General features: G+C 40.9%; 1 protein-coding gene across 2 annotated transcripts in view; it reads left to right on the forward strand.

The window, feature by feature from the left end:
* Positions 1-27,889, forward strand: part of mgat5 (alpha-1,6-mannosylglycoprotein 6-beta-N-acetylglucosaminyltransferase) — a 106,309-nt gene that overhangs the window by 64,659 nt on the left and 13,761 nt on the right. For both annotated transcript variants that reach the window (XM_080876748.1, XM_080876749.1), the window contains exons 10-12: positions 3,241-3,374; positions 14,147-14,280; positions 27,308-27,457. In XM_080876748.1, the coding sequence (XP_080732874.1) occupies positions 3,241-3,374; positions 14,147-14,280; positions 27,308-27,457 (418 nt within the window). The remainder of the gene's footprint in view (positions 1-3,240; positions 3,375-14,146; positions 14,281-27,307; positions 27,458-27,889) is intronic.

Here is a 27,889-nt window from a genome sequence, read left to right on the forward strand (position 1 = left end):
TCCTGATATCATTTGTAATGTTGTGTGTACAGCTTCAACACAGGTAGCTAAATTAAACTAAAATCAAACTAGTTGTCTTTCTTCTTACTAGGTCAGTTTGTAGCTTGTTTAGCATGTCAGAAATGTTATAGCGATTACTTTATGGCCTAATATTTACTGGATACAGTGAACTAAAGGATGAACTGAGCCTATGTTATTATAAAGGAACATTAATGGTTCACAGCCAGTGGGACCCCAAAATAATAACAATTAGTTAAGAGTGTTACAATTTTCACGTTTTTATTAGACAAACCATTAACTCATATCTCTGTTTATCATTCAGCTCTTGTGTTTAGCTTCAGGCATGTGCAGACCTGTAACAGACCGTCAGATAGATCAGCTGAAGACCAAATGTTTCACTGACTGTGTTTGTTGGATGTGTTTGTGTCGCATCTGAGATAACCATGATATGAGAGGAAACTGACATTTACTACAGCGATCATCATAATTTATTTATTTGGCTGGTGTTTATGGGGAAATCGGACTCATACTGTAAAAAACAAAAACAATAATAGCCCAGCTTGAAATAAAGCAGCGAGTATCACCAAGTACATACTTCTTCAGCTAAACAGCCTCATCTCCTGCCACATTATGACGCCCACAACTCACGGGCCTCGCTACAGCCATATTTACACCGTTTTACAGCTCCAGCAGCACTACCCCATCTGTTAAGGGTATATCTACCAGGGACGGATGAGGGTTGTTTTCCTCTGGAGTGACTAGAGATAGCATGTGGGCATGTTGTTGTGCTGCTTTCATTTTAAAGTTTCCTCTTGGCGAATCTGTTTCCAACCTCCTCACTCTCCCAGGGTGTTTCACAGTTCACACAGCCAGCTGCACAGCGTCTGGGTGGGCGGAGAGGCAATCAGTGACTGAATCAAAGTCTGTGTGTGTGTGTGTGTGTGTGTGTGTGTGTGGTTGTGTGTCTTCCATATATGCACCTGGCTTCTTGTTATCATAGTTATTAATGCTGAGTTTTGTACCATGACCAAAAAGTGAAAGTCACTTAACTTTAGTTACCTCTGAGAAAATCCACCAGAACATAGCAGTCTAAAGAGGAAGGGGGGTTTAGTCAGTGGGGACAAGATTAGCAGCTTGATATTAATTTTTATGTTTTTCAATGATTTTTTTATGCCTAACTAATGAAAAATGAACCCAAATAATAGAGGTGGAAATACCCCACAATGCAATGTTACTATAATTTTTAACATTTTGCATTATTGTTAGTATTGCGGTAACTGCGGTAACACCAGTTTGTTGCCGGGCTAACACAGATACCACTTGCACTCACATTCACACCTATGGGCAATTTAGAAATACCAATTAACCTAACCCCAGTAACTCTGTGTCTTTGGACTGTGTGAGGAAGCTAGAGTACCCAAAGAGAACACACATGGACACGGGGAGAACCGTGCTGCCCTAATATAAAGTTAAGTTCTCAGTTAAGTTGTTTTTTTCCTGCAAAATTGTCTGGCATACCAACACTGTCACTAAATGTGACATAAGTGTTCCTATAAGACAGAGTCAGTCTGCTTTCAATCTGCCGTTGAATTGCGATTAGATGCAACATGTTTCTGATAATATAACAATTAACTGTGATACATCATCAACAATCACATATCTGTTGCTGTCTGCATAGACAGAAATTCACATTTAACTCAGATTCACATGGCTATTACAATTACATCTGGACTGATAGTTACATGTTGGAATTATGTCTGCATTCATAAAAAAACGTCTCTGGAGCGATTGCAGAAAGGTTGTTTCCTTTCAGGCAACCTGTGAAATCGCAATTAAAAGTGGCGAAAGTGTGCAATGCTATCAAGCTCTGGGCAACCATGTAGTCACCACAAGTTACAATCAGTCATAGAATGTGAAAAAATTCAATACAGTCAGCATGTAGCCACCAGTTGTTGTTTTTTTAATGCTTTTGTTTTTGTTTGTTCATTTTTGTTGATACGAGGAAGCTGCTGTCCTATTTTTACTCGCGTGGTTGACCCGTTAGCTTTCTCTGAATTAGCAAGTAGCTTTGTCAAGCTGAGTGCGTCCAATATGTTTATGTTTAGCTCTAAAAAAATAAATAAATAAATGACATGGCATTTGCTGAAATGCCAACTCGGGCTTAAAAACCAATGAATAACATCACATTGGCCACATCCATCTTTTCTATACAGTCTGTATCATTGACTCGATTTAGCCTCTGGGACCAATGATCGCTGTTTTGGAAACTTCTGTGTAGCTACCCGATATTGAAATAATGTATACGTGATATCTAAACCAACACTTCTTCTTTCATGTACCAGGCATTGTTTATAATGAGAACACTGAAGCAAATACATTTAAAAGAAGGTAATAAAAGCAGTGAGCCCCCCTCTTTTGCTTTCCACACAGACTGTTTACTTGCATGCAGGTGTAGTCTGCTGAGTCGTGACTCACACTACAACTGGAAACCAGAAAGCTTCTAGGGCCAAAACTGTTTCTTTCCTACAGATTCTCCATATTTATATGCAGATATCTGTTTGTGGAGATTAACTCCGTGCTGTGCATTCACTAAAGGTCAGGAAGTGCTTTACAATTCCCTCCCCTGGTTTTTGGTCTAATTAATCCCACACTGTGACCTTTAAGTCAGCCATGATGTTCCCTCACAGCCACACCTTCAGAACAAACCTCAGTATCATAGTCTGAGGATTTATATTTGTGATTTCATTTTCTTACATGGATGATATGTGTCTCAAGCGCTGACATGACAAAGACTGTTTTTAGCTTTTTAAAGCTCCAAATTTAAATATAGTGTCATTCAAAAGCTAACACAAAAACTTCAGCATTTATTTCTTGAGCTAAACACTACTATTAGTAAAGCCTTCTGTTTCTTCAGTAAGGTGGCTTAAATGGAAAGATTAGGAGTTCAAATGTTGACAAATTTTGAATCATGCTCTTTCTCAGTAGAGTAGCTTAACATGTCCCCTTTCAAATAAATAATTATGAGCTTGTTTCTGTGTGCTTCACTAAAAACAATGGGCAGGAACACAAATTGGTAATTTTAATTGCGTGCACTGTGCTGTTAGTGTATTGTTCTCTGGAAGATCAAGGGTGGATTTATGTGATTGATATTGTTTAATGTTACACAACGTGTATGCATGCATACATCTGTGCATCTGACCGTCATTAAAACTTGTGTGTTTTTGTTTTGTTTTTCCACAGGTGCATGTTGCGGGTGCTGGATTCATTTGGGACTGAGCCAGAGTTCAACCACGCTCACTATGCCCAGTCCAAGGGCCACAAGACGCCCTGGGGGAAGTGGAACCTCAACCCGCAGCAGTTCAACACCATGTTTCGTAAGTCGGCAGATTTTAAGCACACCCGCTCTCTGCAAAGCCGACTGTTAACGGTCGCTGAGAGGACTAGAAAGCTGTAGCCATTTGATTGAATGCAGGATTTATAAAATAGTTAATGTAATGAAACCCATCATCTCTGAGCCAGCAGGATAATCATGTGCATCTAAGAATGTTAGTGTTTGAGAATAACACTGGTCTTCTTTACACTAAGACATGAAAGATTTCATCACCTCTCCAAGTGACCCACACTGCTGTTTAAATAAAGTCAAGCTGCCGTAGGAGGCCGCTTGCAACATAAATCAGTTTAACTGCTCAGCACTCCTGGCTGTCATCTGTGTCTACAGGTCAGTTAGATGTTGAAGTTTCTGTAAAAAGAAGAGGCATAAAACACACTCTGAGCATCCAGGACAGTGCGAGTTAATGGAATCTCATCAAGCAGATTAGTAAGTAAGAGGTCAGGCACTCAGCTCTCCATTTTGCTGTGATTATGAATGTAGGACGTAGTGTGTGTGTGTGTGTGTGTGTGTGTGTGTGTGTGTGTGTGTGTGTGTGTGTGTGTGTGTGTGTGTGTGTGTGTGTGTGTGTGTGTGTGTGTGTGTGTGTGTGGCGCATCGCTCCTGCTGTGGGATCACTGTGTAATCAGCCGCATTTGTTGAGACGGATGAGCGGCGGCAGGAAAGGGAGCCAGCATCCCCGGAGTACTGACCTTTTCCCCATAGCTAAGAGAAAGTGAAATGTTACCCCTACAAATCCTCCGTTTGCGAGGTGAGGCCTGGAGCTATCCAGAATGCCACTGCACCTGAATAGCTCATTGTGCACTGAATAGGGTATGTCTTTCTCATAAAACACTGGAGCCTTTGCACAAAATCCAGTCGAGAGTCGCTGGGTTAGATGATATCGCTGGTGAAACAAGTGCACAGCAGTTGGGCTGAGTGTTAAAACCACAGAATTGCCTCACTTCTAGACATGAGAGACAAGAACAACATTGTGCTGCGTTACACCGGCCTTCAGGCTGAAGTCTGCTGTTTGAAACTTTGAACATTTAATATTTTCACATTATGCACACATTGTTTTTGCATATGGAGCTGCTGTTGCTCATCACGTTGTTTTAGCTTTACAGTTAGTGGCGTCGTCAGCTTCACATCGTTTCAGTGAGTTTCTCAGCGTTCCTTTGGGTTATTATTTTTAGTTTATTTCTTTAAACCTTGAATTAAAATGAAGAAAGGTTCTAAAAAGTCTTATAGTTGCCCACATTTTCCTGTTGATATTAATTTCAGTTTTCCTGCATGAAAAGAAAGTAATGTAGGCTTAATACTAACTTGAAAGCCAAAACATTTGTGACCTTATTTTGACTTTTTCATTGTCTTAAAATGCTCTCTAAGAAGTACTGATTTTCACTGCTAAACATAATCTGTAACCATGGTGATTCAGATTAGCTCTTCAGAGTGTGAACACAGCTTCATAGCCCAACAGTCAGAACTCCTCTGAAATGGATTACTCGCATTTCTTGCTGTATCAAACTGTTTTTCCGTGTCACATATTGAAGGGAGATGTAACAGCGGAGTAATTGAGTTCGGCTCGATAATTTATGCTAGATTCGGATTGGTTCATTTATAAGGATAAATCATTGGCTAGGGGGGGATTGGGAGTGTGTGGCCTGTGGTCAATAAGACAAGACCAAATGAACTCATTAATCTATTTCAGAGTTGGGAAAGCAGAGAGAGTTTTCTAGTGTACAAATTGTATTCATATAGGCTGTGTATCCTAACACGAGTCATTAATAATCGGAAGATCTGAAGATTTGACGGAATAATTATGTAGATCCATGCAGCGCAAAAGAGTGACATTTGATTTGATTTCACTTTGTCAGGGAAAACTTGTGAAATTTGTCTCGCATCCCAGGATGTGCACCGTCTCACATAAATAACAAAAACACAACAGCTGCTGTGTTCAGCTAGCCAGGTAGCGGAGCAGCCTGTTATTAGGTGGGCGGGGCTTTGTCGCTCTATTAAAGAATAGAGAAAAAAGATGGAGGATGAAGCAATGAGATGAGCTGCGTTTGCTGTTTGGAAGTCTTTAGGTTTTAAAAAGACAGAGAGATGGGGAGGTTTTTTGTTTTTTCTGAAAGGCCTAACCAGCTCCTCCACAAGTAGCAACAGTGAGCCAAGTGAGGTGGTGATCCAGTGTTACGCAACGCCAACAGGTGTGTCCCCCCATGACGTATTCCCAGCTCTGCAGTGGAAAATGTAGCCAAAAGGAGTGTCATGTTTAAGTGCAGTGAGAGGAAAAAGTGGCAATACAACTTATCTGAATTCATGTTTGCAGGATTAGTGTCTTTCACGTGTAATTTATTCATGGATTCATCAGCTTAGAAATCCACATTTTTGTAAGTTACATAGGCCTGAAGTGACTGCAGATAGATTGAGTATAGCCAGGCTTTAGATCTCTTTTTTTCTGGGCTTAAATCACTTAACATTGCTGACGCTACTGGGGATTTTATTAATTGGTTAAACATTGCAAGGATAAGTAATTTGCATTGTTGAGCACATTTCTTGTTCTTGCTTAACAAAGCAAAAAGAAAGCCTTCAGATGCAGCGAGGTTCATCTATTCCTGTGTTGTGGTGATCCCTCAGATTTGCATTCACTATAATAGGTTCTTATCCACCGTATGTTCATGCCCAGTTTCCTTTGTGTTGCTCTGCTACCGAATGTTTAATCCTTCATGGAAATCATGATTAATACTGGTCAGAGGTCAAATGTAGCAGATGATAGCATTTATCTCTGAACCTCTGCCAACTACGTAATTGACCCTGATGTCTGCTTGGCCGGGAGTGCCCTGAGAGCTTTGATTGATAATGGCGCTGCCACACATGTTGTCTTAAGTATTTCTTTTAATCTATTGTTTGCTCTCTGACTTTCCCTCTCAGCACGCCTACTTTACATGGCATCAAAAGTACAAGAGCATCTGTTTACAACAATGAAACGAGAGCCCTCGGTCAAACCAGCGCACCTGCTTTTCCAGTCAGTCAGTATCAGAAGGGAGGATTATCCGGGGTTAGCTGATTGGCTCATTGGCTAACAACTTGTCAATCACAAGCCGTTAGCTGATGACGTGCAGTTTATCAGTCAAAGCCACTCCTTGCTCATTACATTCATTTTCAAAATACCAAGATGATGAGAGGAAAAACTCTCAGCTTCATAGCTGGACTCCTCTAATCAGCGGTTAGGCCATAGTGGCTGTGCAGTAAATGAATCAAATCGTCCTGTTTATGAGGGGAAGCACATCAGAAAAAAAACATTCAGTGACAAAAGCTGAACTTTTTGTGTCCCGTTACATCTGGTGTAAAACTAACCCAGGATTTCATAAATAGAACATCATACCAACATGGTGGTGGTAGTGTGATTGTCTGGGCCTGCTTAGCTGTTTTACCACCTGGACCACTTACAATGTGTCCGGCCTTCAGTTCACCGTCTGAAAATTTAAGAGCACTTGGGTTACGCAGGACGATGATGTGAAACACACCAGGCATCCACATCTGAATTGCCCAAAAAACACCAAAATGAAGGTTTTAAAGTGGACTAATCAAAGCCTGGACTTGGCACGACCTTTAACAGGCAATTCATGCTAAATTAAAACAATTCTGCAAATAAGATGTGAAAGACTCATCACCAGTTATCATAAAAACACTTGATTGCAGTTTTTGCTACCAAGGGTGGCACAACCAGTTATTAGGGTTAGGGGACAATTACTTTTCCACACAGGGCCAGGTAGATTTGGACAATTTTTTTCCCTAATTAATGAAAAAATCATTTAAAAACAGCATGATTGGAATTACTCAGGTTGTCTTTGTGTAAAATTACAATTTGTTTGGTAAAATAAAACAATAACAAACGAGGAAGAGGGCTAAATACTTTATCACACCACGTCGCTATGTCAAAATAGATTTGGATAGAACAGAATAGAATAGACCTTTATTGTCATTAGACATGTACAACGAAATTTGCATTACTTTGAAATGTTTGTCCCTGACAAGAAAATGTAATTCCTGACAAGTAGAATCCGTGTGCCTGTTTCTGTTTAGCAATGCTCGCAGTGAAGGGGACACTGAGGGTGTTATTTTGATGTAATTCAGCGCCTCACAGTGTGTTCTTACCCTGCTTCATTTGAAACCTTTACAGATGATCATTTAGATTGATTGTAGTGGATTTCTATAATATCAGTGGAGGAGAAGCTTCAGACAATATAGGAATGCTGCTGAGAAACGCAAATATGGCTATTTCGTTCTGTTCTGCCTATACTGTAAGTGGTTGGTAGTTAAAGAACACCTAACTAAGAAGCAGAGATTTACTTTGCAGACCTGCTGTATCAATTTATACTAATGGTTTCCTAATGTTATCCTTCCATTCAATCACACTAAATAGAATATGCTGAGAAAGAAAGGCTGTTAGGGACCCTTTCAGTTTTCCTCACTGAATTCAAAAAGATCCAAACTCTACTCGAGATTTAAAATCTCAAACTTGCAGATGTAGCTTGTTTATTTTCCCCCTTCAGGGCCATTCAGAGATGCTGTAAGACCCTGAAGTCTTTGATGTAGGTTTTTCAAAGCGTCTGAGATTTAAGCGCTGATGTTGCATTTTTGCAGTTCTGTCTGGCCAGCAGAATAAAAGTTTCTTGTTCGGCCAACACTAATCACACAATCCCTAGTTTATAATTTGGGATTACATTTGTCTGATATTTTTTGTGCAGGAGCCATTGTACGATGACGAATAGTCAGAATTTACTGAGATCTTACTGCTTCTTTAGGCAATAAATATCCCAGAAAGATATCTTTCTCCTCAGAGTCCTATATTGACTGCTAATCTAACAGAGTAAGTCTAGGCTTCCTTAGAAAGCAAATTTGCTCCCTCACCTCTGGCGCTCAGAGCAAGTGCTTCTCCGACAGCGCTGTCCTCCCAGGCTGTTTGTTAGCTAATAGCGAATGATGCTGTGGCAAGTTGAGTGACATTTTGAGTAGCGGCCCTTGTGGGACAAGAAGCATCTGTTACCAAGTGCATCAAGAAGGCTGAACACTAATTAATAGCCTGTCCTGTTTACACAGTTTGATGGAAGAGTGTTAGTTCAGTCTCCTCCAAGTTCTCAGGACACCTCCGCCTCTTTGGCATTAGAAAACCATCATAGTCTCTTGTTATCATCTGAGTGGGCATCTTTTTGGATCTGACTATGTAAAAATACATTATATTAAAATACGTATTTAAATATAATGTTAAATATGAGATTTGTCGTCAATCAGCTCTTGGAGTAATTATGAAGACTGACCTCTGCTCCAAGGTTTTCTCCAATCTAGCTTTTACCATGCTAGCTTTGTTATCCTTTCCACACTAACAGCTGTCAATGACTTTAAATATATGTTTCTGCTTTCTCAAAAAATCTTTTACTGTCACGACGGTAACAATGTTTGTAAAGTAGCTCCAAATACAGAGAAGATGTTCAGCAGCCAACAGGACACCAGATCACAGCCCGACTAAATATACTTTCAATTTAATTTAATTTAAATTGTGCAAAATCATAACAACAGTCACTCAAGGCCCTTTGTATTGTAGGGTAAAGGCCCTACAATAGGACAAAGAAAACCTTGGGAATCAAGTCAATCCTCTATTAGGAAGCACTTGGTGACAGTGGGAAGGAAAAACTCCATTTTAACAATATGAGGCTCAAGGAGGTCTGCCACGACCAGTTGGGGATAAGGGGAGGGAGTGTATAAACAAACAGAGTGAAAAGAGGTGAGTTAAGTGGCAAATCAGTTGAATTAAATACTCCAGGGACATGGATAGTAAGGCACATGTAAATTTAGTCAAAACATTACTGAGGGCAGGAAAAACACAAAGGAGGGAAGTATAAACAGAGAGAGTGAGCAGCTGACTTGCAAAAAAAAAAAGTAGGAAGTAAAGTAAAAGAAGGATTGGAGGGACTATACAGGGTGGGCCATTTATATGGATACACCGTAATAACATGGGAATGGTTGGTGATATTAAAGTCCTGTTTGTGGCACATTTTTAATATATGTGAGGGGGCAAACTCCTCAAGATGGGTGGTGACCATTTAGAAGTCGGCCATCTTGGATACAACTTTTGTTTTTTCAATAGGAAGAGGGCCATGTGACACATCAAACTTATTGGTAATGTCACAAGAAAAACAATGGTGTGCTTGGTTTCAACGTAACGTTATTCTTTCATGAGTTATTTACAAGTTTCTGACCACTTATAAAATGTGCTGCCCATTGTGTTGGATTGTCAATGCAACCCTCTTCTCCCACTCTTCACACACTGATAGCAACACCGCAGGAGAAATGCCCGCACAGGCATCCAGTATCCGTAGTTTCAGGTGCTGCACATTTCGTATCTTCACACCATAGACAATTGCCTTCAGATGAGCCCAAAGATAAAAGTCTAAGGGGGTCAGATCGGGAGACCTTGCGAGCCATTCAACTGGCCCACGACGACCAATCCACTTTCCAGGAAACTGTTCATCTAGGAATGCTCGGACCTGGCACCCATAATGTGGTGGTGCACCATCTTGCTGGAAAAACTCAGGGAACGTGCCAGCTTCAGTGCATAAAGAGGGAAACACATCATCATGTAGCAATTTCAAATATCCAGTGGCCTTGAGGTTTCCATTGATGAAGAATGGACCCACTACCGTTGTACCCCATATACCACACCAAACCATCACTTTTGTTGTTCCAACAGTCTTGGAGGGATCCATCCAATGTGGGTTAGTGTCAGACCAATAGCAGTGGTTTTGTTTGTTAACTTCACCATTCACAATAAAGTTTGCCTCATCACTGAACAAAATCTTCTGCGTGAACTGAGGGTCCTGTTCCAATTTTTGTTTTGCCCATTCTGCAGATTCTGTGCCGATCTGGGTCATCCTCGCTGAGATGCTGCAGTAGCTGGAGTTTGTAAGGGTGCCATTTGTGAGTAGCTAATATCCACCGAAGGGATGTTCGACTAATGCCACTCTCCAGTGACATGCGGCAAGTGCTACGCTGTGGACTCTTGCTGAATGAAGCTAGGACAGCCACTGATGTTTCTTCATTAGTGACAGTTTTCTTGCGTCCGCATTTTGGCAAATCCAACACTGAACCAGTTTCACGAAACTTAGCAAGCAGTTTGCTAACTGTAGCATGGGAGATGGGTGGTCTCGTAGGGTGTCTTGCACTGAAATCTGCTGCAATGACCCGGTTACTGCGTTCACCAGATATCAACACAATTTCGATCCGCTCCTCACGTGTTAACCTCTTCGACATGTCGATGGCTGTGAACAAAGAGAAACTTGTAAATAACTCATGAAAGAATAACGTTACGTTGAAACCAAGCACACCATTGTTTTTCTTGTGACATTACCAATAAGTTTGATGTGTCACATGGCCCTCTTCCTATTGAAAAAACAAAAGTTGTATCCAAGATGGCCGACTTCTAAATGGCCACCATGGTCACCCCCCACCTTCAGGAGTTTGCCCCCTCACATATACTAATGTGCCACAAACAGGACTTTAATATCACCAACCATTCCCATGTTATTACGGTGTATTCATATAAATGGTCCACCCTGTATATGGGCTCAAAATGTGGTCATAAATATTTTGTACTTGTAAATCAGGATTTGTATGTGTAAAAAGAATTTGTGTGTGTGTGTAAAAAAAGATTTGTGTGTGGACTGCAAGTTACTAATGCCAAATTTTGTACGAATTTTGACCCTATTTTTCTTCCTTCCTTCTGATTGTTCAATGGTCATGTCAATCACAAATGTAACAATCCAATCAGAGAACAGACGGGTTTGGCTGTCGGAGGGGCGCTTTTTTTGAACTGCAGGTCTTTGAAGGGAATAAATGCCCTTTTACATGCCAACCCAGCGTTTTCCTTCATCACCACGAAGGAAAACAGTCTGTGGTCGTCCGAGGTTGGTGGTGTGTCACAGGTCTACGTGTTTAATACAGGGACTTCCACAGCCTTTTCAACAGCACTGTGGACCGCGGGGGAGGGGGGGGGTCTTCATTACAAAGCTTTCTTCGTTATGAATTAGCATACATGTTTTTATTGAACATTTGAAGAACTAGCAAAAAAACCCCAGAAACTCTTGTAGAGGACATAAAGTCAGAGATAGAAAAGACAAGCAGCAGGTGCATCTAGTACAGGTAGAGCTGCTGCAAAAACCCACAGAGCTCAGCAGCCAGCGCAACAAATTCTGGATCCTTTGCTTTTAGTTAGCATTAGCAGCACATCCTGCGTCCGATGTGAAAGGACTTTTATGCTGCCCACTGTGACTCACAGCCATGGTCCTGGGTCAGCCCTGACTTTGTGTTAAACTAATCCTAAAGTAATAATGGTATTTCTAACCACTGATATAACACAACGTTATCCTTTCAACAACTGCTGAAAGTTACGGGACCTAGCTTCTATCATTTACACAGAGATCCTCCAGCTTCAAACTGTCCACACAGTCCACACACAAATCTTTTTTACACACACACAAATTCTTTTTACACATACAAATCTTTTTTACACACACACAAATTCTTTTTACACATACAAATCTTTTTTACACACACACAAATTCTTTTTACACATACAAATCTTTTTTACACACACACACAAATTCTTTTTACACATACAAAACTGATTTACAAGTACAAAATATTTATGACCACATTTTGAGCCCATAAATATAGGAGGACATTAAAAAGGAAGGGACTCAGGAAACATATATGCAAAGGATTAAAGGATTACACCAATAAACAAGGAGCAGTACAATGACCGTAACACAGTAACGATGATCAAAAATATACATTTTATTCTCTGATTCTTTCCCTCCCACAGACAACAGTTAGCTGAGTAAAAGAGATTAAAGGGATAATCCACAGATAATGTTGACTGACTCACAAATGAACACACAAAAAGGTCACAACTGAAGTAACAGGATGTGAAATCCTGAATTTTAAGTCTTTGGGATGTGGCAGTTTCCATCTATTGTCAAATTTCCTTTAAATGTCACAGGGAAGGGCTCTCATGCTTAAAGAGATCGGTGCTTATCAGCAATTTTATGTTGACCTTACACTGTGTATTGTGGGAGTGGCGCTTGACTCCTTCCTACACTGACACCTCGTACAGACGTGGCAATATCTCCACAACAGCTACTCCCACGTTATTGCACTCTCCCACACTCCTCACACAAAGTGAATCACCTGTAATGTTGGGTCAAAGGTTCCTTTGTGTTTTCATGTTAGGAAGTGAAGAGCAATAGTTTTGACTGTAATAGACAGGAATTGAAATCGCATGATAGTGTTCTACCCTCGCCAAGCAGCACTTTGCCCAAAGAATAAGCTGCTTATCTGTGCATCTCCCCAAAGTGAAGAGTTTGACGTGTAACGGGTGAGGCGCGTGTGATGACTGTCCCAAATGAAATATTTCAGCACAGTCATGGAAACTTTGAAATCTGTATTTGCTTTATGTTCAGGCAGACCGTAACAACTGCTGTCTCCTTGCGCCCTTTTCAAGTCATTGCAGAAAAGGATGTGACTGCATATTTTTGCCATCGTTCAGGAGTTGCGTGGACTGTTGCTTTACTCTGCATAGCCATTCCCTTTTCTTTTTTTTGTTTGCCTAAACGTATTAAGCGTGAGCCAATATGTGACCTGCCCGGTGAGATGGCAAAAGCAAACACTGTCTCTTTCTTAAGCGGGATGCTGTACCAATCCACCCATCACCATGACAAAGAACACGTCAGTTTTACTTGTAGAACTGAGAAAAGTCATGCTTTCTGTATTCCTGCCATCACGTGTCAAAAGTCACAATATATTCCTTCATGTTACATAAAGTATTATTAATCCACAGTTTAATTGCAGCGCTTGAACTTGAGTTGTTTAAGTGCTGGCAGGTAGTTGAATTCCTCTCTCAATCTTTCCCTTATTTACTGCCCTGAAGCTCATTCCGTCTCCCCTGACTGACTGACCTCAGTTTGCCTTTGTAGTAATAAGCTTGCGGTAAGAACAAGCTCTGACCGCAGTGGCTCCCCGGAGCTCCAGCTCAAACCACAAATGCACAGCCAACCGCCTCCCCAACACAACCTCGCTCCGTTCGCTTCCAGAGGTGAAGGCACGGGCTGCTTTGTAGTGCTCCGTTATTTCGTTTTAAATGATGTTATTAGGCCATTTAATTCCTGACTGAGCCTTTCCTGTCCGCGCTCCAAACCCTTGTCTTCACACTTGTTTTACAAGGCAGATGCTAGTGAGGTAAAACGCTGCCAGCTTCAGGCTCCGCACTCAACGCTGAGTAGAAGTGGAATGAAAGGAACCAGGATGCAGTGTTCGCTGGTCTCTCTCCCGGCAGAGCTCACCTCTGATCAATTTAAGTGTGTTTTATTTTTAGAGAAATTAAAACATTTATCGTCCTCCTTGTTTGTTTGTTTGTTTGTTTGTTTTTCATATTCAAGCCCTGATGCAGTGACATCATCAGAGTCTTCTAAATAAAATTTATTGTTTAGTTATTGTTAGGTGCACGTGGTCTTTCAGTCAGTCAGTCTCAGGTTTTCAGGACAGTTAACAATGAAGTCTCATGGTTAATGTTGAACGATGCCACGTGGTGTGCTGACAAAGATAGATGTCACATGGCACCAAAAAAGCTTTACACGTAAATGCAAAGCTGACCTTTGTCAGGTACAAATGACACCAATTCTGTAGAATTGCTCACATATTCTTTCCCCCGTTCTGTCGCAGCTCACACCCCAGACAACAGTTTCCTGGGCTTTGTTGTGGAGCAGCACCTCAACGCCAGTGACATCAAGCACATCGATGACGTTAAGAGACAGAATCAGTCACTAGTCTATGGCAAGGTGGACAACTTCTGGAAGGTAACATCATCTTTAAATGCTCTTATATTAAACTTAAATTCATTTATATTGTTACTTATATGTGCCTTTATGTTTTTCTTTGCACATGTTTATGATCTACATTCACTGCTTGCAGTCACTGTGTCTATACACCTCCAGATTCCACCTTTTTAACAGTTACAAATGGGCACAAAGTTAGATATGTATGTCCTCCCTGTGAAGATGACAGGGACAGACTTCACTAAGCATGCCAGAGAAGCCCAATGCACCAAGGATAACCCATTGTCAGCCCTCTGAGAGCTCTGCAGTGAAACTCTTTGAACAACCTTGGGTGAAACTTTCACAGGAAACTTAATAGCAGTCTGGTTTAGGAGCTCAAATTCCGCTTATCACCTCCTTGGTGGAGGTTTTAATATATTCAAATGCATGCTCACTCTGCAGCACAGAGACCAAGGGATTACTGTATCCTAGACAAAAATGGCTTGGAGACTTTGGGGAGATTTGAACATTGTTTGGCTCGACATGGATGGCTGGATTAGTACCCAGGCCTTGATGAGCTTTCAGCTGACACCACGTATGCTTCTGAGTGGGTTGCTCCAGATCCAACTGACTCTATAGATGTCTGAACTCGATGGGATAATAATAGATGCTACAAAGAGAACTGTCGTCGTGTAGGAGGCAGTGTGATAAAGATGTGGAGGATTAAATAATAAGCCCAACCTAACCGATTAATGATCTTACTCTGGAAATAATACTGTTCTTGTGGATTGTTCCACTTGCTTTTATCTAACTTTACTTGCTGCCTTTAAGCTCATTTAAAATATGCGTACTGTTTTTTGTTTTTTTTATTCATACCTTTACTGTGTCTCGGAAAATCTGAGAGAACAGTTCTCAGCAGCTCTTACTGCGTCGGCAGACTTCAGCTTTGGAATAAAACAGAGCGCAGACAGCCTTCACTTGACAGAGAGTGACCCTGTCTGCAAGCATACACTTTGCACTGTGTGCAGAGGATATTGATGGAAAGGATTTTGTTCCTAAGAACAGCAACACGATGTGTCGTTATGCACCACAATGAAAACTGTGATTATTAATTTGAAGTTAATATTTGTGGTGAAATATTAAATCAGCTAAATTAATACTACTTAGCTACCTAACTCATGGACAAGCTGCTGTCTAGTCCCTAAATTAACTTGCAATAATCAACTAAGTGTTGCATTAGTTAAATATTACTTTAGCTGCTCTAGCAAAGGCAGCATAATATCCCCCAAAGTTATCATCACAAATAGATTACGCACAAAATATAACACCGCAATCCAAATAAAGTACAGTAATCGGTAACTGACAGTCCTCGTTTTCCACACAGTGGTGCTCTAGCAGAGCACGCTGGCCTATTCTTGCTACACAGTCAACTGGTTAGTAATGACATGTTCACGCTGTCATGTTTTCATACGAAGAAACTTGTGTTTGTTTGAATTCGTGCTACATCCGGTGGTAGAATGTGACGTTGTTAGCATGCTCATTTCTGTTAAATGCATCTAGCTAACAATTTTAGCCGTTTGTATTGATGTAATTACCTGTTTGCACTTACAGTTTTAATTACACTTTGAGCTTCATCTTAGCACTGACGTTATCTATCTATCTAGTTATTGTTATCATTATTATTATTATTCCCTGCTGGCTTGCTGAGGGTGTTAGTAGCTGACTGGCTTATTATTATGCCAACCACTGAGGTGATTCATCCTCAGAGAGGATAGTGAGAAGAAGTTCAAAAAAAAGAGCCCTCCTAATGTAAAACATATTCAACACTTACACTTCCAAGCCACTTTATAAGTCTGTAAATCCCGAGGCGTTACAGTTTTTAATCCAGAGGTGTACTGCTGCGGTTGATGGCTTCTTCTGGTGAGTCACTACACACACAGTATTGTGCCATTCAGTCTGGCTTTAAAAGGGCAGACGGGGAAGCCCATCAGCTCCCAGCAAGGGGCATTAGCTGCTAATCAGACTCCCGAGCGCGTTCATTACCTCCTGCTTTTAATTAAAGGGCCGTTTTAGGGCTGACTGATAACGAGTTGACTGGCTTACTGCGTTTCCCTTCCTTGTTCGCTTAAACCGTGCGGTGCTGCCATCTCCTTCTATGTACTCGAGAGGTTTCATTTCAAAATGACGTATCGTCTTTTTAAAGTAGAAAGTGAGACCTGCTGTAAGAAGAGGCATAATGATTTCTGGCGTTAAATTACAATTCCCAATAAGAGCTGTCTACTTTTTGTTATCATTACGATTCCTTTCTTCAGTGTTTCTCATTATTATTATTATTACCTGTTATGTATGATTTATGAGTTTGAGTCAAATTAAAGGTAAATTCAACCTGTGAAAAACACGATTTTATTTAACTAACAGTGAAATAATTCAGACTGCAACTAAAGGAAAGGGTTTGATGATAAACTGTATATAAAAGATGTACTTCTTGCACTCACTATTTTCTACTTTTTAATTGTTTTTTTATTAAAAAATTATTTTGTTGCAGAATTAATTTGTAGTATAAAACAACCCATCATAATATACTGTTATAGATTACGTTGGCCCACTAAATCACTGGTGGAAAATGTTGCCATAGAAGCATAAGGAGTATAATGATGCTGTTAATGGAGACGGGAAGAGGAAGTGGTGAAATTCTGCTTCTGTTCTCGCATCCCCTTTAACCCATGTCCACACTAGTTCAGAGCTCACACTGCTTTAAAAAGAAAAGCTTCTTATGCGTCATCTGAACAGCAGCGCTTTGTACATTCACGTTTATTTTATTTATTTGTTGCTCTCAGTGAGCGTAAAGCTGATCTCTAGACAAGTCTTATCAAATGTTTTTGTTTTATTGAGCCAAAACAGCAAAGGAGCGTGAAGAAAGTGGACACTGAGGATGAAAATGTGTGGCCCAAACAGGAGCCAGCCTCCTGCACAGGCAGGTTTAATGTGGGGTTTTGGTGGGTAATAGACTTTATGTAAAACAGAGCTGTTTGAAAGTATGGTCACTTTCATCCCACAGGTGTGTGATGGGAAGCAGTGTGTGGAGTAGATCGATCACAGGGACGCACGCTCTCTCTTATATAACGTTTGTGTAGATTATTTGAATGTTATACGTACTTTTGTTTTTCTTTTGTCTTTTTTTTTTTACATAATTTGAGCTATTTTCCAAAAAATCTTGCAAGATACACGTTATTAAACCTTTCACGTGGGCAAGAGCGATACCCATGTGCCATATTTGTACCTCCAAACGGGAATCTGGTGGGAACACGGGGTACAGAACAAAAAAATGCAGTCTTTCTGAAACCCCGCAGAGATTTAATTAGAAAAAAACACACATGCTGGGAGCTTACAGAGGGGGAGGTGTTCCATGTTCATTACATCCTTCTCCAGAGAGGATGTATACTCAGAGCCTGAACACTGGTGTCAGAAGCGATTCCCTGTGTCATGAAAAATTCATGCGTGATAAGGTCTGTCTGGCTGAAATGTTGCAAATAGAAATAACTGTGAGCTCATTAAGTGCAGACAGTGACCGAGACGGTTACAGCAAAGGTCCCTTAAAAGAAACCAATCATTATATCTCCTCATTTTCTATCTTATGTGTTCTGTTGGACATGTTGGATGTTTATATTAAGCATGGCCAACACGTTAAATAAGAAGGTCAGTTTATATACGCATATACTCCTCTAAATGCTCCATTTCACACTGTATTTTTCTACTCTTGGCTCTACGTGACATTAGTAATATCAAATACAGAAGCCCCATTCACCCACTGTTCAAACCAACTCTTTACATGTTAGAAGAAATTTGTCTCAAAGAGAGGAAAGTGAGCAAAAACGAAAAAGGTGGAGATGAACTGGAAGGGTGGCACCAAGGCATATACATATACAATTATGCTCCTATTAGCTGTTTGCCAGACGACACCCCTGGGCAACAGAAATATGAAGTCTTGTGTAAAACTAAAACATGTCACAGGTTATTTGGGAGCAGTTTAGAGTCGGGGGAGCTGTGAGTGCTGCACCTAGTGTTGACCAGGATTATGAAAACTGCGGTGGAAATGAGTAGATCTCTTTAATAAAAATCTTACTCTAGGGATCGTAGCTGATCGTATGTCTGTTAATCAACATGCATGAAACGTACTAGGTACCAGGATTATCAGCATCTGTATAGCTTTATGGATTTGTTTTATAACACTTAAATGTGTTGTTTTAACACATGAGCGAACTAAACAAGTTCTTTTATATTGCATTGAGTCCTTGGCTCTGTAACAGTGATGAGTAGCAAGCCTCTACTCATTAATAGTAAACTGGCTGTTTTTCATTTGGCTGTGTGTGACCTCTGAAAAGCACACGGTAGCAGGTGGCTCATCTGACCTCGAGGTCGAGCACGGCTGGACGTGAAACGGCGAGGGAGGTCCTGGTTTTTGAGACCTGAAATAAGATGGCTAGACTTCCTTTGAGAGAGCTGTTTCTATAGCAACCCATAGCTGGAGGAGTAGAAATGCAGACCCAAGCAGCTGAGAGTGACCAAATGCCCCCCCCCCCCCCCCCCCCCCCCCTTAATCTTTTCCCATTCATTCACATACACACACACATTATACAATCGAGCTGTGTGTCGGTGGCTCCTGGCAGGTCAATGTTAAGAATGTAATGGCAATACAGTTTCACCAAGGGGCAATGAACAGGCAGTGATGATACCATTAATGTTCAGTAACTCAATATTAATTGTAACTGTAATAATAAAAGTAAAAATGATACATTTAGAAGATTTATAATATATTAAAGAGGAAGGATTCTTCTCTAACGCGTCTAGGTTTAATTAAAAACATCAACGAGTGATTATTGCTTTTACCTTGACTTACAGCAGCAGCATGCTACATTAGTCGGTTTTCCTATTTCACAGCATTCAGCGTGTACGAGAGCATTTGATGAGACAGAAGGGAACATGGAGAAAGGTGAGAATGAGTGGGCTGTACAGGGAGGAGAGCTGCAGGCCCTTGGCGGCATATCAGAGGACATGGTGAAGAAAGACGAATCGCACCGCGCTGACAGGGAGAGAGACACAAACGCACACACGGAGCTCACACAAGCAGCACAGTCAGAGCACTCTAACCCTTGTAGGCTCATAAGCAGACAGCATTGTGATTCCCCTTCTATGATAATCCAGTTGAGTCGAACATTAAAGCTCAATATGAAGTTTGAGGGAAGAGATGGGCTGGGTTGGAAACATTTTTTATTGCGGTTATTAAATTGACTTCTCCTGTCACAGATGTTTTATTAAATTAGGCTCAAGACATTTCCAGAAGGTGGGAGCTGTTATTGCTTTTCTTTGTTGATCTGCAGTGTTAAATATTCAGTTTGCCATTTGTAGTATTTTGCAACTGGAAAAGCAGGACATCCTGAAAAGAAACAATACTTAGCAGCGAAATTCATGCATTTGGTGCTGAAATGTACAAAAATTCATAAAATTTTGGTACACATGATGAAATACTTTAACTAAGCCTGGGTCTGTATTTCGAAAAAACAAAAACTTAGAAATTACTCAGTTTTCTGATAAACGTTTTTTATACTTTTTATACAGTATATATAATTATATCTTAAATACAGATATAACAGATATAATAGACAACAGTGTTAGTATTCAAATACAAGTATATGATACAGTTCATGCATGAATTAACTTTAGTACCACTGCAATGAATGAAGGCTAGACTACAATTTTATTTATTTTTTTATGAACACATTTTTCCACCTCCGGCCTTCAGGCCCCATGTGTGATACTTATCTACTTATATATTGCAAAGTAAAGACCCTACAATAATATAGAGAAAACCCCAACAATCAGCTGACCCTCTACATTAGGCGACAGCGAGAAGGAAAGACGTCCTTTTAACAGGTAGAAACCTCCTACAGGACGAGGGATATGGGACAAGGAAGAATACCCATTTCGGTTCAAAGTAAAAATTTAACCTGACCATCAGCTGGACGTCCTCTGTTGGTAGTGTAGCAAAGAGGCTAATAAAACCAATAAAAACCATGGGTGTGTACCTACAACGCTAGCAGAACTAACACACACACACACTGTGCATACAGTCTTATATTTGAGGAGCACACAGACAATTAGAACGCAGTCTTTAGTAATTCTTAATGTTTGTCTACCCTAGATTGAAATTTGATTTCAATCACTGAAATTGTGAAACAGTGGCAATTGATAATTCAACCAGTGAGAAGAGTTGAACTGTCATCTCTGTGATTTAAAGAGACAAGTGAAGCTGGCAGGGTCATTTGTCATTGTATGTCCTGGTTTTAAAAAAGTAAAGAGGAAACACGCATTGAATATTGACACGCTCTGCTTCCACAAACATTTACAGGAGAGGTGTTTAATTTAGACAGCACAAGGACAGAGAAGGAGAACACACAGAAACCATAAATAAATCAGTAAATTGTAGTAGCTCCATTTGGTTAACAAGGAGAAATGTATTACCCAGCACCATATCCATTCTGAATGTGAGTACCTTTCTTAGCCAGGAATTAGCTTAAACTCCTCCCAGTAGCACCTATTTTGTTCCCTGCACATTTTTGTCCTTTAAATGTGTGGAAAAATGGTATTCCCCTGTGCCTTGAGCTACCATATACAAGCCTTTAATAGCACCCATTGAAGCGTGTGACAGATACAGGTGTTTCTATCACAGCAAGGATATTATAGCTGCGGTTTCTCTGTTTCTGTTTGCTTTTTATATGATTATGATTATTAGTCCTCCTCTACAGGACTTGAAATTCAACTCTTTGTCACACACCAGTCCAGGCTGAAACACTTGGATGATTAACGCAGAGCCTATACACACAGCTGGGGTGGCAGTCATGTAGCACCTCCTCTACTGTCTCACAATCAAAAACATGCTCCGTGTGGTGGAACTACCAGATTCCTCCAGTAGATTAGAGACTGCTCTGCCTAATGGGGCATTGCAGGGTATTGAAGTGTAATGACCTTTCCTGACTGCACCCCAAGCATCTCTGGATGCAGATTTATCACCAGCATTCCTGTGGCTATTCCTTCAGCATCTGTCAAGCTAGCTATTGAATTTTCCAGATTGTCCATGAAGGTAGCAGCGCCAAATGAGCCAACACACTGGTGATCAAGCCTTCCGATAAAAGTGTTCCAGTATTTATAGTGTGCTTTAATATTTGCCACAGCAATGGTTTAAAAGCATTTAAAGGTTATGAAATCATCACAAGAGAAGCAGTGTTTGCAAGCTTTGCACCTGCCGTTGTTGTTAACCACACATGCATCTACAATAGGAAACAACAGCAGGCCAATTTGAAATACTAATAGAAGCAGAGGGAGCAGCAACGGTGAGCTGTTAAATTAATAACTCATCAGGGGTTTGGTATGTACACTATAAGCTAGAAGTACTCACTGGTCTGCTTTCACACTCATATGAACCTGAGTGACATCATATTCTTAATCTGTAGGGTTTAATATGATGTGGGCCCCGCCCTTTGCAACTGTAAAAGCTTCAATTCTTCAGGGAAGTGTGTTTATAGGAATGCTCCCAGAAGCACATTTGTGAGGTCAGGAAATGACATTGACATTGACATTGGACTCTGTGCAGGCCAGTCAAGTGCTTCCACACCAAACTCTCATCCATGTCTTTGTGGACCTTGCTTTTTGTACTGGTGCACAGTCATGTTGGAACAGGAAGCAGCCATACTCACAGAGCTGGAATGCTGAACCATTAGGAGTTCCTTTCAGTGGAACTAAGGCAGAGAGGTTGCGCAGGTCATCTGCTAATCGGAAGGTTGGTGGTTCAGTTCCTGGTTGCTCCCAGTCTGCATGCCAAATATCCTTTGGGAAGATATTAACCCCAAGTTCTACAAATGTTAGATAAAAAGCAGTCACTTAGAAAAAGCATAGAAAAAAGTGCTTGTGTGAATGGTACCTGGTGACTAAAGTCATTGTGTCGGCCACTACATCTGCTTTACATATCTGTGTATGTGATGTTTTCTTTTGGGATGTGTGAAAGGGAATCATTGAGCCATCAGCAGATGTGATGCTGAGCTTGACTCTGTGTCCTCCCTGAAGTGACTCCATGGTTGATTTTTAAAACATACAGCGACAGAGATAAACCTCTCTGCAGCACCGTGTACACATCACACTTAAACTGCAGCCTTTCTCCAAGGCTCAGTATATCACTGCAGTATGTGTGTTGAATGGGTCTGAGTGTTGTGGAGGGAAATGATTTTTCCCGTCTCTCTGAAGAATGGCTGAAGTGATTTTTTTTTAAACTTCATTTTATTCTTTGCTTTGATTGACAAGCTTGCAGTTTTGGGGCCCCCAGAGTCTCTCAGTTGTAAATAATTTCAGATTGGGGAGGGGGCCGATCTGAGGTGCGTTTGATGTTCGATGTTGAAGGCAGTTTGATGGTCATGTAAGTCGAAGCGCATGCATCTGTCTGCATTCTGATGAGGCTCAAGCTCCCCACACCTCTTCAGGTTACTGCTCGACTCAACAGTCTGCTCTCTTTTCTTTAACTTGAGGCCTGAGAACAAAATCAAGTTTAGGAGGACTGTATACAGTTGTGTACATGTATTTCAATGATTTTCTTTTTTAAACATGTCAGACCCCTGTATGGAGCTCAGTGTTTTACCAGTTGAAATAATCCTTCTTTTTATCCTATACCTGTCTGGAAAAAAAGCAATTTAACTTCTACCTTTAAGAAAACCTCTTCTGATTGGCTGCCTCTTTGTAAATAGGTTTGTAGAGATGTTGCGAGCCAAGAGTAGAAAAAAACCCTGAGCCTGAGCTTTTTGGCTTACAGAGATCACTTGTACTTACACTGGCCTTATTTTTTTATCCATGTTTAATATAAGCCACTGTTCTAACTGTGCATGTGTATGAAAGGAAATAGATAAAAGCATAATAGATTCCCTTTAAACCAAAAATGTGTGTGGGTCTGCTGTTCTCCGATTCTGTGTTGCTCACGCTGTCTGCTTCCATCCCTAGACACTCATCCCTCAGCCCGATAGAAAGCAGCAGCCTCCTCTCCTGTTTCCTCTTTGAGCCAAGGTTTACAAATTCACTCTGATTTACAAGGTCATAAAACGCACCTCCTCCTCCTCCCCCTGCTTCAATCAGCCTCGCCAGCTCAGGCAGTTATTTTATAACTCCCCGAGCACGTGCTCCTGTTCAAGGCCGCCGCAATCGATGTGCTCCCTGGTTTCACGTTGCATATCACACGCGCTCTGAAACCTACACATATACGTACAGTACGGACGGGCGCCCATCACCCTGCTCGCCCAAATGCACGCAGGCTGTCAGAGGGGGAAGACTTTGAGCCTGCTCTAAAGTCATAACTTCTTTGTAATTCACAGCGTGCTGACAGCTGAGATAGGATCATGAATAGAAGTTGACATAACATCATTACAGGAAAGCAAAGCCAAGGAAATCCACGATAAATCAAAAAAAATGTTGATCCACTTTGCAGTCACGCTCCTCTAGCTCGTCGTTGTTTTTGTAATGTTCTTCATGCTCTAGAAGACATCTGGATAGTAAGTACAAAGCTGAGTGTGGCCTGAAGGGCCGCAGCAGTCGACTGCGTATTCATCCTCCGCATACAATCAGGGTTACTGGAGCAGTCCCCATTTATTAAAAAGAAAGAAGCTCACATCCTGCTGCCTTCAGACTTCTTCCTTCTATTGTGTGTGGATTTTTTTTTTTAGTTGCATATTTGCAAATCACTCTTACAGATGACGCAACCTGTCGCACACTTATTTTACAGCACGTATACTCACCCATGCTTCCTGGAATGGCAAACAGCGAAGTAACCGCTGGGACATCACATATCAGTTTGGTGTTTTGAAGCTGAGCATGATGTGACTGTGAAGACCAGGGACAGTGCGCGACTGTAAGCTGACAGCTTGGCGTTAACACTTTAATACTGTAGGCTTGCACTACAGGATTTTTCCTGGTTTTTAACTCTAATGGGGACCATCAGCTACAAAATTTAGACAAACTGAATTGATTATGCACTTATCAAGAACGTGAGAGCCATTGCGTCACCCCCTGCTAGCCGTTAGAAACAATGCACGGTTAAGGCAGTTAGCTTTGGTTTCACAGTTCATACAGACAGTTAAACCATGATTTAGTCACGCAGGAGCTATCACTGTTGCACATTGACTTGCTGAACACACTGTGACACTTGGTGCATTTGAGGGTTTTTTGTGTAAAAGTTGCAAGAGTCGTTTTTTTATTATAGGGTTTGTTGGTCATAAAAAAAGACGTGACTGCCAACCGACTGCAGTAATATTCAGAGTATTAGTTTATGAACATAACATCAAAAACTCTGCTTTTAAAGTAATCCCAGCTCTTTTAGTCAGTCAGTGCACCATAAACTGATGTAAAAGTAAAAAATATGTTGCATATGTACATAATTAAAATATTGATGTGAATCACCAGACTGCATTAGACGTATTTCGGTTATTGCTTTAAATAAGACAAACTTGTAAAATATCAGAGTTATAGACCAGCAGTTTATTTGCTCGTCTTTTTTTCCTTAGCGTCTTCTGAGCTCCTGCAGCATCGCGTTAGAGTTTCAACGCTGTTCTGCTTGCTCTTCAGATACCTACCAGTAACCTTGATTAGTAAAGACCTTCTCACTCACTCCCTCTCACACTCACACAGGCACGCACACAAATCCTGGCTCAGCCCTCCTGAGTGAGGAGATTACAGGATAGTGATTTCACCTTCTAATTAGGACTTCATCTCACACACACACACACACACACACACAGAGGCTGCTTTAGTTACAGCAGGCTGGCTGGAGGCATCTGATAGCCAGGCCTCCAGGGACCCTGACGAGCGACTACCTGAAATTTAACCCCCAAAAGGAAGTACTGTGGGAGACACACACACACACACACACACACACACACACACACACACACACACACACACACACACACACACACACACACACACAACAGCACAGAGCAGGAACAGATCCTGGAGGTAGAACAGATTCAAAGGCAGGCTCGTGTGTAGGATATCTGATTTATACTTTTAACAACAGTGAAGCCTTGCCTCTCTATGAGTGTTAAAGCTCTTGTAAACAATAATGTTCCATTATAGAAGTGTGTGTGTGTGTGTGTGTGTGTGTGTGTGTGTGTGTGTGTGTGTGTGTGTGTGTGTGTGTGTGTGTGTGTGTGTACGCACACATACATACTGGTAATTGTGGCTTCACATCACGATGGAGAAGAGTGGCAGCTTTCATCTTACTGCCTCCCTGAAGGGTTCTACCTTAAGAGCGCTCAGCTGCATTGTACCCCGCTCCCACAGGGCTCAGTGCTTAGAAGGCACAGGATACAGTTAAAAACATATTTTGCACTTCAGTTCAGCATTTTATGTTCGAGTGTTGCTGGGTTATACAACAGTTATGTCCTTGTTTTTAAAAGTCGAACACCTGCTGCGGGTTTCTCTGTGGGAGAAACTTAAATATGATAGCCTAAATAAGGAATAATGTGCAGAACCATGTCAAAAGCAAGTCCAGAAAACTTTTGACTGGGAGTTTTTAAAGAGCCCATTTTTCTAATTCACATGTTGCCGTGTCTTCTGTTCATCATTAGCTAACACATGTCCTTTTGAGACCTTTTGCATATCTAAATCTGCAAACAACAATCTGATGTGGCTTAGTGACAGTTGGGAGGAAGAGCTTCCTTTTTAACAGGAAGAGATCTTTAACAAGGCTTAGGGATGATCTACCACGACACCTTTGTGGGCTGCATGTCCCTCTACTTGACATTAGTTTGTAGAGAGGCATGCATCTGATGTCAGCTGGTAGACTTCTATTGCTCTGAATGAACTGAGAAAATTCAGTTCAGTTTTATTAATGTAGCACTGAATCACAGCAACAGTATGCTTTACACTGAAAGGTAAAGAGCCTGCAGTAGTCCAGAGAAAACCCCAACAATCAGACAAGCCCCCCCTCCCCCAAACAAGCACTTGGCTACACTGGGAAGGAAAAACTCCCTTTTAACATGAAGAGGCTCCGAAGAGAGGCAGTAACTGATTAAATGCAAAGTAATGTATAAACACAGAGAGTGAAAACCACTTTGAATGCTGTTTATTGTGAGGCGGCACTGCTTCCTGTCATATCCGTCCTCTCTTCAAACCTGTGTGAAATACCTCCAAACCGCAAACTCTTTGTGCTGTCTGTTTGATTCAAAATAACAGGTGTGAAATGTCACCAACCAAACAGTTAAACCTCGTTCCAGTGTGGAGAATCTGCAGTTCAGGCTCGCTTTAACATCTGCAAGTATGGCTGCAAGTTGCTTAACTAATTACCGAAAAAGGAGCTGATATATCTCAACTTGCAGTGCCTAGTATTTGTCTCAAGTTAAAATAAAAAAATTGTCCTACATTTACCACAATGCAATTGGATAGCTGTAGCTGTTTGTCTTTAAAACTCCTTTCCCCCATTGTAAAATTGCTAAAAAGAAGAAAAAAAAAGTAACAACACTGGCAAAAACACAGGGGAACTATGTGTTTGTCTGTTATCAGTAGACGCCCCTTTAAATTAGATTAGATTGTTTTTCTATCCATGTTTCACATTTGACCTGATAATCAGTTTGTCAGCATTCCTGTGCAGTAGAAACAGGCCAGGCATGACTTTAAGTGTAAAAGTAGCAGGATTACTTGGTTTTGGGTCTTCTTCTTTAGGAGCATAACAGATCAGGTAGACTTTACTAACAACAGATACTGTGTGCACCGATGCTCCTTTTACAGTGCTATTTTTAGCTGAGCCCACCACTCAAGCCAGATGGTCTGTCGAGTAGCCTGAACAAAAGTTCACCAGGACACGAAATGAAATACTGATACTGATCCCCTCAAACAGAAATTGCTATTCAAAGAGCTTTTGCAGGAGAGGAGATTTTGTCTCTAAATTATACCAGTTTAACCTAAAAAGGTTGACGTTTGAATGCTGCTTTGAACCTAATTTAAATTGATCTGCTTCATTTCCTCCCCATTTGTTTTTTAGGACAAGAAGAAGTACCTGGACATCATTCACAGCTACATGGAGGTTCACGGCACAGTACACGGCACCAGCACCGTGCACCTCCCGGGCTACGTTAAGAACCACGGCATCCTTAGCGGCCGAGACCTTCAATTCCTCCTGAGAGAAACGAAGGTGAGAGATCCTCACTTTAAATTGTCTAACATGGAAAAATGAGCCTTGAGGGAAATAAAAGTACATGGCTGCAGTTCTTACTAGGTGGCTGTAAAAGCCACAGATCAACTCCCACACTTTGCCACACTGACATTTTTTTAAATAATGAAGAAATTGTAGCGAGGCTTACCTGCAGTATATCGAAGAAACGCTGTATCTTTATTTACTAACCTTGGACTTTTTGATGCGCCGTGACTACAAAATCACCTCTGAATGTTTTTCTTCTTGCTTTATATTTAGTCTGCTTGTCAAAAGAAATTGAAAAAAGAAATATTGAAGCACATATCAGTGCTACAAAAATAAATCTACAGGCAAGTTGGAGTAAATATGTGATTCTTCTGAGACTTATTGGAGGTTTGGGTGGAAAAAATGTCTTTATGTGAATAGAGGTCT

This window comes from Rhamphochromis sp. 'chilingali', assembly GCF_963969265.1.
Source record: "Rhamphochromis sp. 'chilingali' genome assembly, chromosome: 3".
NCBI classification, from domain to species: Eukaryota; Metazoa; Chordata; class Actinopteri; order Cichliformes; family Cichlidae; genus Rhamphochromis; species Rhamphochromis sp. 'chilingali'.